The 13,443-nt window shown below is 33.7% G+C and overlaps 1 protein-coding gene across 1 annotated transcript in view; it reads left to right on the top strand.

Moving 5' to 3' along the window:
* Positions 1 to 13,443, top strand: part of LOC126972411 (nose resistant to fluoxetine protein 6-like) — a 59,709-nt gene that overhangs the window by 46,167 nt on the left and 99 nt on the right. Inside the window, exons 9-10 of the mRNA XM_050819128.1 lie at positions 12,179 to 12,294; positions 13,050 to 13,443. The exon at positions 13,050 to 13,443 is cut by the window's right edge and continues 99 nt beyond it. Coding sequence (XP_050675085.1) covers positions 12,179 to 12,294; positions 13,050 to 13,182 — 249 coding nt within the window. The 3' untranslated portion in view covers positions 13,183 to 13,443. The remainder of the gene's footprint in view (positions 1 to 12,178; positions 12,295 to 13,049) is intronic.

The raw sequence follows: 13,443 nt of genomic DNA, 5'->3' as shown, positions 1-13,443 counted from the left end.
TTAAGTCAAAGTCAAAGTCAAAAAATCTTTATTCACTGTAAAACTTTATAAGTTATTTAGTGCAAGTCATGATGAAGTACAAAAGTTACAATAGCATTCAAATGAGTATAACAATATTCATTAACAAAATTTAGAACATTAATTCCAACTATCTTTATCATTCAAATAATCTTTCACGCTATAATAGGCCTGAGATGTTAATTTATTTTTTACGATACATTTAAATTTTTTAATAGGTAACATTTTAATTTCATTTGAGAGTTTATTATAAAATACAACACAATCCACTTTAAAAGATTTAGCAATTTTACGGAGCCTAGTAGATGGAATTACGAGTTTATGTTTGTTTCGAGAATTGACACTGTGTACATCACTATTCTTTTTAAATTGGCTAATATTTTTATTGGCGTATAGGAGGTTCTCGTATATGTACTGGCAGTGTACTGTCATAATATCTATTTCACTAAACTTTTCTCTCAATGAATCCCTTGAACGCATTTTATAGACTGCTCCAATTACTCTTTTCTGCAGCACAAATATGTTTTCAATATCTGCTGCCCTACCCCACAATATAATTCCGTAAGACATGACACTATGAAAGTAGCTGAAATATACAAGTCTAGCCGTTTCAACATCTGTCAACTGCCTAATTTCTTTTAACGCAAATACTGCAGAGCTAAGTCGATTACATAAGTTTTTTATGTGAGCACCCCATTGTAGCTTAAAGTCTAATGTAATGGCTAGGAATGTTGTCGTTTCTACTACATCAATACATTAATGAAGGTATTAAAAAGTAAAGGACCTAGGTGCGAGCCTTGAGGAACTCCAGATGTTATGTTAAACTTTATAGAGTCATAACCATTTGCAACAACATAGAAACACCGATTATTGAGGTAAGATTTTAACCAGTCCAATATAGATCCAGTTATACCATATGCTGATAATTTTATAAGGAGAACTGAAATGGGAACCAGGTCAAATGCCTTGCTAAAGCCTATATAGACTACATCAACTCTTCTTCTTTTGTCAACAGAGTCGATTAAAATTTCAGTATAGGTAACTAAATTGGTGTTGGTAGATCTCCCTGTTATAAAACCGTGTTGATGCTGACTAATACAACCCTTAAACTGAGCATATATGTGTTGATAAGTTAAAGTCTCAAAACTTTTTCCGAACACTGAAAGAATAGATATTGGCCTGTAGTTCTCTACTTTTTCATTATTACCACTTTTAAAAATGGGAACAACTTTTGCCATCTTCCACTTAATTGGAAATGCCCCCATACTTAGTGATGCATTATAAATTACTCTTAGAGGTTCAGCAAGAGATGATGCACAGTTAATTAAATAAACTGGTGGTATATCGTCCGGTCCTGCTCCTTTATACGGATCTAGGTTCTGCAATTTCTTTTAAATTTCGCGTTTATTTAGTTGAATGTAAGATAGAACACAGTTTGTATTAGCGTTACCAAACATGTAAGCTATCATTTACATTGTATTGGGTAGCTGTATTACTATTGTAAATTTTAGAAAAATGTGAACCAAATGTGTTGCAAATGTTTCTGGGCATCTCAAACTTCGACATTATTTCTCGTCATAGTAGCCGGAAATGCAAAAGAAGTGTTTTCTTTTTTTGATTTCATGAATGTCCAAAAATATTTAGAATTAGTTTTGATGTTCTCTTCTGAGCGTTTTATACAAGGTGAAACTAAATGAGTATACTATGCTTTGAACCAGATATTCGTTAGGTCATCTCTAATGACTATGTGAAGTCAGAAATGAATTAGCATTATATTTTAATACAATTTTTAAAGTGCTAAGTTTTCGTAAAAACTATGATTCCCTCAACCCTAATCAGCTGTTTTTTGAACTCTCTTTGACCTAAAACAGATGAAAAACGTAGATGTGACATAATATCAGATAATAGTAAAATGCCTACTATTCATTGCAGCTGTGAAGCAATTTGTGTTCTCATTTTGCCATGAAGACAAAGTTATTTTCTATGTGCATTTGCTTTAGCTGACATTGAAAATACTTCTAAATTTGTATTTACTGTAGTTATGTATTACCCAATTATGAAACTATGTTATGTTAGTATTTACTCTGATTTACGCGAGTGTTACACATTTAAATAAAACACGTTTAAAAGATAAAAACTAGTGTAATTGTAACTGTCTTTTTACATTTTGTGTTTTTTTAAATATGTTAGGTTGAAAAAATTGGCCTGTCTGCGTTAATACTCTTTGAATTGTGCTTTGAAACACGATATTTACTGCTCTGTGTGTGTGTAAATGTCTATTCTAAAACCCCACACACTGCACCATTTTTAATTCAAGATTTGTTTATTATGTTCGAAATTAAATGAGTTCACTTTTTTGATAAGTTATTACGTAAGCACTTCAATGTCAACTATTTGAAGTTTTCTTCAAGTTACATTAAAAATAATTCCAAATTTGTAATCGTAGATTATGGGTACCACAACGGCACCTTTTTCTGCCGTGAAGCAAAAATGTGTAAGCATTATTATGGTTTGGTCTGAATGGCACTGTAGCTGTTGTTATTACTGGGCAAATGAGACTTGACATTTTATTTCAAAAATGTTTTATACAATAAAGATAATTCAAATAGACTCCTATTAAGAAACTGTTCTTCACGATTTTTTTTTTGTCAAATATGGATATCTTTGACCATCCTCGTATGGAATGGGGCAGTTATTGAGTTTTTCGTAGGAAATTTCTCACTAGCAGCCCATAGTTCAGAAATGTAGATTTCGCCCCCTATTACGTGCGAATTAAACATAGTGAAACGTGGGTACAGGAATTCAGGAATACACATGTGAAACTGTGTAATGTTATGTAATTTCTTATTTTGTTTAAAAAATGAATTAATAAATACATAGACACAAGCCACATTTCATGTAGTGTGCATAGTGCATACTCCTTAATCATAGATTATTGTTTATGTCCATAGGTAGGTGACCTCATTCTGTTTATAAACAAAGGCCCCGTCCACAGACTAATATGATGCTTACGCATCAGACAGGGCACTCTCATAGAGCAATATTAGCCTTCATAAAACCTCACATATCATAAATGACAGCTTAGTTTTCTTTTAATTTAAACACGGGGTTACTGGCCAAGGCGTGGTAGTTATACAGCCTCAATATTTTTTCCTGCTTGGGTACATTGGTACTCCTAGCCATTTTAAAATAATTTAAATATTTTGCAAATTTGAAATGACATCAAAAGTAATTCTAAAGAAATCAATTTTGAGGAAATTAATTCCAATAAATAATACTAAACAGAAGGGAAAGGTTTAGAAAAAATCATATCATTTTATCTTATTTTATTTTTTATTTTCGATTTAAACTTATTGTAAGCCTATTTAATCTGCACCCACAAAAATTTCTTTGCAATATTCATTTTCTCTGTAAGCTGTAAGTAAATAAATGATTTTCTGTGAAAATGCACTTTTAGCTCTTAAATCAAAGTTAGCTGCTTTAGTGATTTGGTAAATTCATGATAAACACTTGAACAATGAGGTGAAAGTTTCATTTTCTTTAAAATAACATGTTGTCTTCTCTTTCTTGATGGAGTGTGATGCACAGCGTCATCTGAAGAATAAAATATGTTTTAATTTCAAATTCATGTAGATCATCAACACTTACTTATGAGTTGCCTCTAAGAGATGAGAACAATTATTCAGGTCTTAATCTCAAAAGACAAAATTTACAGTTTCATACTTAAAGATATGTTCTTTAAATAAATGTTAATACGAACAATAGATATTCATTCAATACATATATACCAACCTATAGACATTTCTCTTGCATAAGATCTATAATCTGATCTAGATGGTATGTTTTCTGGTTGCAATGTTGATATTACATCTGTAATGAAAGCATATTGCAGTACTAACAAGGAAACATTAAATTTAAATTAACTTTACAGACTGTACAGTGTCTCTCTAACTCTTTCTCACACCATGGACCACAGACGAATTTCTTTTGTTTATTCTTTCATAAGCGATTCAAACACCATTCAGTTATAGACACTTCAGGGTACAAATCTTGGCAATTCAGTTTTGGTATCTAAATTAAAATACATCCGAAATGAATCGCTAATTAAAAATTGAAGGTAGACCTTCATGTCACAATATAGACATATCTGACAGATTGCTGTCAGGCAAATTAAAATAACAGACAATGGCTTCATATGTTGTACTTTATAGAAAATGTTATGTGAAACTATCATGATGTTTATTAAAAGAAATATTAAATGCATGAATTAAAATATTTTGAATTTCTAAAGTGATTGCCTAACTTTCAACTTCTTAGCATGTCAGGTCAACTCAGTTGCAAATTTCCACCTTTTTACTATTATAATATTTTTCTTATATAATTTTTATTATAATTCTTTTAACAATTACTATTATAATATTCAAAGTGGAAACATACCAACGTCACCATGATATTTAGTGTGGTTCTGCATGACCTCTAGTTCTATTCTATTCTATTCTTCCTACTGTGGCTTCTGTGGAAGATATACCACAGATTTGCCAGAATCACGTTAGATTAGACTACCAAGCTTTGAGTATGTGTCTTCTAAGTTTAACGGTAATAATCGGTGTTCAGATTACATAAAGTTTTATTTTCTAATAATATCTGAAACAAATAATATACATGCTTGTAAGACTATAAACGACATACACAAATAGAAATACTTAAATAATTAATTAATATAAGTACTAAATAATATTTACAACTTAATCTTATTTATTTTAATATATTTACACAAAATATTTACAAAAGGAGTGTAAACTAGGGAGAGGAGACATTTAACGGAGGTTGGACGGGGGACTTCAGCGGGTATATAATTATGCAGAGAAGATTGCATTAAGGGACAACTAAAGAATAAATGATCCATGTTTCCCTCATCAAGGCCACAATCACATAGAGAATGATCCCTAATTCTAAGTTTAGCTAGAAAGACTGGAGTGCAGGCATGGTTTAAACGTAAGCGGCATATAGTTGAGATTATTGTTTTATTATGAATCCTACATTTTGAGAACCAAGGTTTTTGAATTTCTGGTTGGAGTTCTCCATAAAATTTGCCTTTTAAAGTTTTGGAAACTTGCCAAATGTTTGACCAACTCTCATACATCTTGGGTTTCGGGGTAGAGCACAAGTCATGAGTGAATATTTCAGAATACTGAAAGGAACCTGAATGAGCAGCTGATCTAGCACAGGCATCTGCATTTTCATTACCAGAGATGCCCATGTGACCTGGAATCCAAGCTAAAACTATGTTAATTTTGAGTTCATAGCACTCTTTCAAAGTTTCTCTTATTTTGAGAATGATGGGAAACTGACTTTATGACTTAAACGGATTTGAGAGAATTGATTGGAGGCAACTTTTAGAGACTGAAAGGATAATATAATTGTTCATGTTGTGAGACTTAACAAATAGAATAGCTTCAAGAATGGGGATTGATTCCCATGTAAACACAGAAGTGGTAGGTGGGCAGCTATAACTCAGTATAATTCTTGTTGAGGGAATCCATACTGCAGCCCCAACCGGACTCATGTCTGTTTTTGAAGCATCCGTGTAGATTTTATACCAATGTCGAAAATCTGAGTCCATTATATGAGAAAAAGTTTTATTTGCTTCTATAGAAAATTTATCAACACCTAAGTCTAAAATTACTGAGGGTTGGAAAGTAAGAGCACTGAAAGGCATAGAAAATAAAGGCAATTAAGAATATTGAAAGAGAGGGTTAGAGAGCTGAGAAAATAAGTGGTAACTATTTATAACGCAAGGTCTTTTGTCTTCAGGTACAATATTATTATCATTGTATAAAACAGCTAATTGTTCTAATTTTTGGAGTAAGGGATGAGCTCGGCAGCCAGCTAGTTTACAGAAAAATTTATTGGCAAGGAATTGTCTACGTAGTGAGAGGGGAGGATCCACACATTCTACTTGCATTGCATTAATATGGCTGGATTTCATAGCTCCCAATACTATACGTAAGCATTTAGCCTGAATTCTGTCCAATTTGTTTAGACCTGCTTTGTTTGCTGGGATTAAGAAAATAGTGCCATAATCTAAATGAGTGCGAATTATGGCATTGTATAGTAATTTTTGAGTGACGGGGTGAGTTAATACCCAAAAACTTAACATTATTAACAATTGGTAGATCAACATCATAAATTTTAATTTTAATAGGTGGAAGAATTATTTTATTTGTAAATAAAACTACCTTACTTTTAGATGTTGATAGAGACAGTCCATGTTGTGTTAAATATTCAGAAAGATAATCAAGAGCATTATTTAAATGATTAGATGAATCTTGTATAGACAATAAATATACAGCAATAATCCCAAACTTCAACATAACCAAGATGGGTATAGTCCGCCGGGTTCCTGTGGACTTATCTATGAACGAGTTTGTGGAGTCTCTCAGTCTTCCCACTGGTTGTGGTAAGATTTTAAAGGCTCGCAGATTCAACAGAAAGGTCATTGAGGAAAGTAAAGTTACTTGGTTACCTACTCAAACAATTGTAATAACTTTCCATGGTCAAGTGCTTCCTGAAAAAATATTCCTCTTCCATAATTCCCTCCCTGTTGAAACCTACCTTTTCCCTACAATCCAATGCCTTAACTGCTGCCGATTTTGTCACATCAAAACTGTATGCAGATCTAACCCAAGATGTTACAAATGTACTCAAGCTCATGCTGGTAGCTCATGTGATACAACTGAAAAGGATGCTATCTGTATTAACTGTTCAGGACAACACTTTGCCACAAACAAGGAATGCCTTGAACTGGGCAGACAAAAAACAATTAAAATTATTATGTCCCAAGAGAACATTTCCTATGAGGAGGCCTTAAATCGTTGCCCAAAGGTGATGAAGCCATACTCAGAAATTCTCCGTAACCCCTCTGTATCCCATAACTACTCCTCAGCACACATGAGCCAGACACCCACTCCTTCTCCCACAGTCAGCTATAAGAAAACTGTATTTTCTTCTCCAAGTTCCAATCCCTTATTGAGTAAACCTTACGATCGAGCTGCTCATCAAGCTATAATTGCAGATGTACCTTCAGCCTTCCCAAAGGGCTCTGCCCTAAACCACCAAGTTTCTTCTTCTTCATCAACACAGAATGATAACCTCTTGGAGGCCCTCCTGTAAATCTTACTCTCTTTAATTACCAAGAACAATCTTAGCCTACCGTCCAACGTTGCCCATCAACTATCACAAATCTTATCTATTGGTAAAATTCATGGCCCCAGTGTCCATTCTTCAATGGAACACCAGAAGCCTACGTCCTAAAAAACCCAGCCTTATACACCTAATTAATAAATATCTTCCTTCTGCCATCGCCATCTCTGAGACATGGCTGGTCCCTGGAACTCACTTCAGGGTCCCCGACTATATGTGCCTTAGGGATGATAGAGCAGAAAGTGTTGGTGCGGGTTGCGCCTTATTTATAAGACGCACCCTTCCCTTTTCCCCAATTATCCTTCCTAATCCCCATCCTGGTATAAACATTGTTACAGCAAAGGTAATGAACTTCTCTGAATCTATGTGCCCCATCCGCAATCAACTATGATTGCAGATATTCTCCTTTTGTTATCGTCTATTCCCCCTCCTATTATTATTATGGAAGACTTTAATGCTCATCGTCCCTCATGGGATTCAAGTCACACTGACTATTTTGCCCTTTCCCTGTTGGATGTATTTGATGAAATCAATCTGCATTATCAATGATGGCTCTCCAACCCGAAGGGTTTTACCTTCTCAAAATCCTAAAAGCGCAGTTGATCTCACCTTATGTTCTCCGTGTCTGGCTCCTCTCCTTTCTTGGAACATCTTACATAATTCCCATGGTAGTGACCATTTTCCTATAATCATTTCTATCCCTGACAAAGTAATTCCACCCCAAAATTTTTCCCCATCTCTTAAATATAGATTAATAGAAGCAAATTGGCCTAAATATTCTTCTAGTCTTGATAAAAAAATTGCTGAGTTTCCAGTCACTAACCATTTTAATGCAGTAGATAATTATAATAAATTAGCTAATGCCATGATTACATGTGCTGACAACAACTTCCCTTTAAAAAAACTTGTTTTAAATAAGATTTCAACTCCTTGGTGGGACTCTGAGTTCACTGCTGCTGCTAAAGAATGGAAATTAGCTGAATTAAGTTACAATAGAAACATGTCCGTGTCAAACTTTATTTATTATAAAAAAGTGGCGGCGAAGGCTACCCATTTATTTAGAAAAAAGAAAAAACAAGGTTGGATTAATTTTTGCCAGAATTTAAAACCAAGCACTCCATCCTCAACTGTCTGGAAACAAATTAAAAAATTTAGAGGTTCATTTTGTGATCAAGTGTGTGATTTTAATGTGGATCCTTCTGTATGGCTTGATTCCTTTTCAGATAGGATGTCCCCCCCTTCAGTTCCAAATATGGACTATTTTCCATCCCCCCCAATCCCTCTTGCCTCAACTCACAGTTTAGAGTCCCTCTTCTCATTCTCTGAACTTCTTCTTGCTCTGGATGGCCTAGTTGACTCTGCTCTTGGGGTAGATGGAATCCCATACTCTTTCATTAAAAATTCATCATCTACATCCAAGGAATATTATCTTAGCATAATCAATAACCTTTTTGATCTTGGTTCCATCCCTCCACCTTGGAAAAATCAGGTAATTATTCCATTACTTAAACCTGGTCAGAATCCATCTGAAGCTACCAGCTATAGGCCAATTACCCTCTCTTCTGCTCTTGCAAAAGTTTCTGAAATCATGATTAAACAAAGACTTGAGTGGTTTGTTGAAAACAATAATCTCCTTTCCAACTCCCAGTATGGTTTCAGAACGGGCAAGAGCTCCTAAGATAGCTTAGGTATCCTTACAACTGACATTAGAATAGCAAAATATGTTTTTTTATGGACTTTTGTCTTTGCATGGACCAGTGCTACCAACATTTTGTCGACGATTCATCCAAAACGCTGTTTCTGGTCCACTGATGCCAACATCAGAAGACATATCTAGAAGTTTCGATTTAATGACGTCAGCACTTATCGCAAAACCAGAATGTTCAATCGTCATGATCATTGGCTCAAACTTTTCAGGTAAACCGGCTAAAAGTAACGATGCAATCTATTCTTCACTAATTTCAAAAACCCGTTCCGTTTAATCTCTGAGCCGTTTCTACTACTGAAGACACATACCTAGTCATAGACTCACTAGTTTCTAAGCGGATGAACTGGATGGATAAATGCACGTAATAAACTGAATTTTCTAGTAAATCCGGTGTCATCAAAAAGTTTTTTAAATTTTTTACACAAGGTGTCAACCGTTTTCTCAGATTTAATATGCACGAACAACGAAGGTTCGATGGTCATAATTAGTTTGGCTTTGGTTTTTGCTTGATCACTGTCACTTAAATCTGATGAAATATTGTCCAAATCAATGCCTTCGTGGTTTATGGTGTTAACCATAAAGTTTTTCACCGCGAACGCCCAATCGTCGTAATTTTCACGACCTTTCAATTTCTGAACATTAATTATGTAACCAGACGACATTTTTTACGAAAACAATTAATAAACTTTAGTAATACTTGCAATAAAACGGGACTGGGCCCATAACCTAATAAAACGCAATAGCTGTAGCGACAAGACTGACAGTTTTATTTCATAGCAGCACGTGGATACAAAACATAGAGAATCAATCTACTACTGTTCTATTACATTATGATACTGTCTTTATTATATATTTTCATAATAATCTAACACTAAAGGTGGATGAAGAGGATCAAGTCGATTTAATACATTTGATGATGAGCTAACTGTAACTTTAAAATTATCATTGTTAAATTTTGATGTTGTTAACAATGCTTTAACTAAAGTTGTACATTGGCTTGAAGCTAATAACTTGTTACTTAATGGTAATAAAACGAAATGCATTAAATTTACTTTACCTAATGTTAAGCAAGTGTCAATCTATATACAGCTTAAAAACGAGAAATTAGATATAGTTGATACCGCTGTTTTTCTTGGAATAATGCTAGATGCCAAACTCCAATGGGGCCCTCATATAGAAGATTTATCAAGTAGACTAAGTTCTGCTGCATATGCAGTAAAAAAGATTCGTTCCTTAACAGACATTGAAACTGCAAGATTGGTTTATTTTAGTTACTTTCACAGCATAATGTTATATGGTATATTATTATGGGGTAATGCTGCTGATATTTATTCTATTTTCGTGCTGCGGAAAAGAGCTGTTCGGGCAATTAATGGTATGGAACCAAGGGAGTCGCTTAGATCTAAATTTAAAGATTTTAAAATTATGACTGTTTCTAACCAATATATATATGAAAATTTAGTGTATGTTCATAAAAATGGCAATAAATTTCAAAAGGTATATGAAAAACATAATATTAATACTAGAAACAAAAATAAATTGTTAATGGGCATTAATTTCTAGACTTAGTAAACTCGACAAGTCATTCATCGGTACTTGCGTTTGATTTTATAATAAGCTTCCTGAGAACATAATGGAAATGTCCCTTAACAATTTAAAGGATTATTTAGATGATAAGAAAGCATGGGTATGAATTGCTCTAAAAGATTTGAGCTTTAGTTACCCTTAATTAAATATAATAGTATTATAATTATGAATAATTTTTGAAAAATGAATAATTTATACTATAAGCAAAATGGTCAAATTATAAGTATCTAGTGGTGTTTAGTGAGTGTTGTTGAATATATTTTAGATGAATATTCTTATTTTTTGTTATTTGGTTGAGTTCCTGTGACAGTTTTTCATCATGCTCGCTTTAATGTCACTACTTGTGGCGGTGATGTGGGAAGAGTCGTTCCCTTCTCTAAAATATGGTCGAGGGAGGCGATGGCTGGCCCATGCGTCATGCTCGTGAACGGGCGCTGCTTGCGGTGGCAGGATGATCCTGTGGCTGGAAACTCTACCTGATGGTTTTAAAATTAAAAATTATATTTCTTATAATTGCTAATAAAATGGTCGCTAAATACCTTTATTTATTTACGGTGTGTGTGGATTGATGCATCTACCGTACCATGGCCTAGTATTATTGTTGATACAGTAATAGTCGGCCGTGACTGTACTCAATAGGTCTTGTTTTTACGTATTAATTTACATTTTTTTTTGAGTATATGCAGTTTGAGTATTATTGCTGCATCACTTTACATATATTGTAACTGAAATGAGTTGTGAGTGAGTGATTGTCACAAAGAGTTTCTTGACACTTCTTCTTATTAAAGCTCTCTTCTTCTTATTAAGCTAAAGGAGGTGGATATAAAATGAAAAGTCATTTCCTTGACCTGCCTGAATAAGGTGATTTTGATTTGATTACCCTAAAGGATCGAGCTTTTGATAACTGTTAGTAAAAATATAATATTAATTACAAGTTTAAACAGAATTGTCAAATTGTAAGTAGAGGTATTTGGTGAGTATTGCATGCTATGTTGATTAAGATTATTTTATTTTTGTTTGCTGAGTTCTCGTAACAGTTTTCGTCTTGCTCGCTTAAATGTCACTGCTTGTGGCGGCGACATAAGACGGGTCGTCCCCTTCCCTAAAATATGGTTGAGGGAGGCGATGGCTGGCTCATGCGTCATGCTCGTGAACGTGCGCTGCTTGTGGTGGCAGGATGATCCTGTTGCCGGAGACTCGGTTTCAGATTCTTAAAAGTTAATGTGTGTATATATATGTACGGATATAAACATATTTATTTATTTATAATCGCTTATAAAATGCTCACAGATTACCTTTATTTATTAATGGTGTATGTGGATGATGCAGCTACTGTACTCAATAACTTTTGTATTAATTTACATTTACTTTTTTGACTTACTCGTCTAAGACATTGACTATTTGACGTTTGAGTGTGTCTGTTGCATCATTTTACATATTATATTGTAATTTAAAATGATTTGTAAATCGATGTACTTAAATGTAAATCTTGATATAAAAGAGTGGCAATGAGTTTCTTGCTTCTTCTTCTCATTAGCTCAACCCTTTGCGAAGTAGCGGTAGATTCAATAAGAAAAATATTTTTTTTTGACATAAGTGTCATTTCCGTGACCTACGTGAATAAACTGATTTTGATTTGATTTGAATTATTTATTATTGCAGATAGCCGAATCCATGGGAGTAATTGTGATTTCATGTTTTATTGCTTTCCTTATCATCTTACTAGCAGAATCACCTGTAAACAATTTATCTACGCTCGCGTTGGTCACAAAATCCAGGTAAATCATAATTTTTTTCCAATGGTTACAACAAGTCCAAAGATATATAAAACAATATAAAAAAATTAACAAAATAACAACTTACGCTTTTTGTATTTGAGTGTTTCTTCTTAATTCGGAGGTGTAATTAATGATTTTATTCCTGTCCTAAATGAACACCACGGAACCCCAGCGTGAGTAATGTAAGATCTGCAAAATTTCCTAATCTAGTTTCACCGATTCATCAAAATCTTCCAAAAGTATTTCTTCTGTGTTGTGTTTCGCTACCAAATTAAATAAAACTTGGAAATAATAATCAAAACCTTATTCGTATACCCTTCTGTAATGTTCTAGAAGCGCCTTTTGACCGACATTCTATTCACATGTTGTTGACTGAACAGACTGACAACCGGTATGTGGGTGAAATTTAATTTTATAGACATATTTTTTTGTTCCAATGGTCTAATCTTTATCTTTATAATGTAGCATTCAGATTTCAATAAAATATTAATAAATGATAGCCAGATTTATGAGGAATAATACAGCATTGGGCAACAGCTCTCAGCTAGCCTTAAAGCCCGAGCTTAAAACAATAATTATTGTGCTCGTGATAGCAAATACCATATAATTACTATCATAATCCGTAATAGGTAGGTATTTTATGAGAAAATTTTGCTATACGCGGGGCATAAAACCGAAATCAAAAGTCTTAAAGCTCTTATTTACGTATTCAGGGAAATATTATTTAGTAAAATATTCATTAAATTTTGTTTCAGGACAAAAAGCTCGCAACCAGGACTGAAAGCAACGCTCGATGAACAAGCTATGACAAATAATGGCAATGTACAAGAAATTGGTTATTTTAAAGGTACCATACCATCCAGTGTTCACGTCGACTCTAAGTTGTAGATAAAGATGGAGGTTATTTTAGAAAAGTATTGAATTCTTATAATACCAGACTACATCACGACTGAAGCGTGTATTTTATATAAAATGAAATACAACCACTGTATGAATATGTCAGTCACAACATTATCGTGATGATGGTGTAAAGAGGAAATATATATATGTGTGTATATAAAATGTATATGATTTTACGGTCCCCCGCAATAGACCAAGATTCCCCATAAAAACATTTACTAGCCTCACAATGAGAAGAACTATTTTAGG

This window comes from Leptidea sinapis, chromosome 26 (assembly GCF_905404315.1).
Source record: "Leptidea sinapis chromosome 26, ilLepSina1.1, whole genome shotgun sequence".
In the NCBI taxonomy this organism is placed as follows: Eukaryota; Metazoa; Arthropoda; class Insecta; order Lepidoptera; family Pieridae; genus Leptidea; species Leptidea sinapis.
Note: the sequence above shows the minus strand (reverse complement) of the source record. Positions and strands in the feature narration are given on the sequence as shown.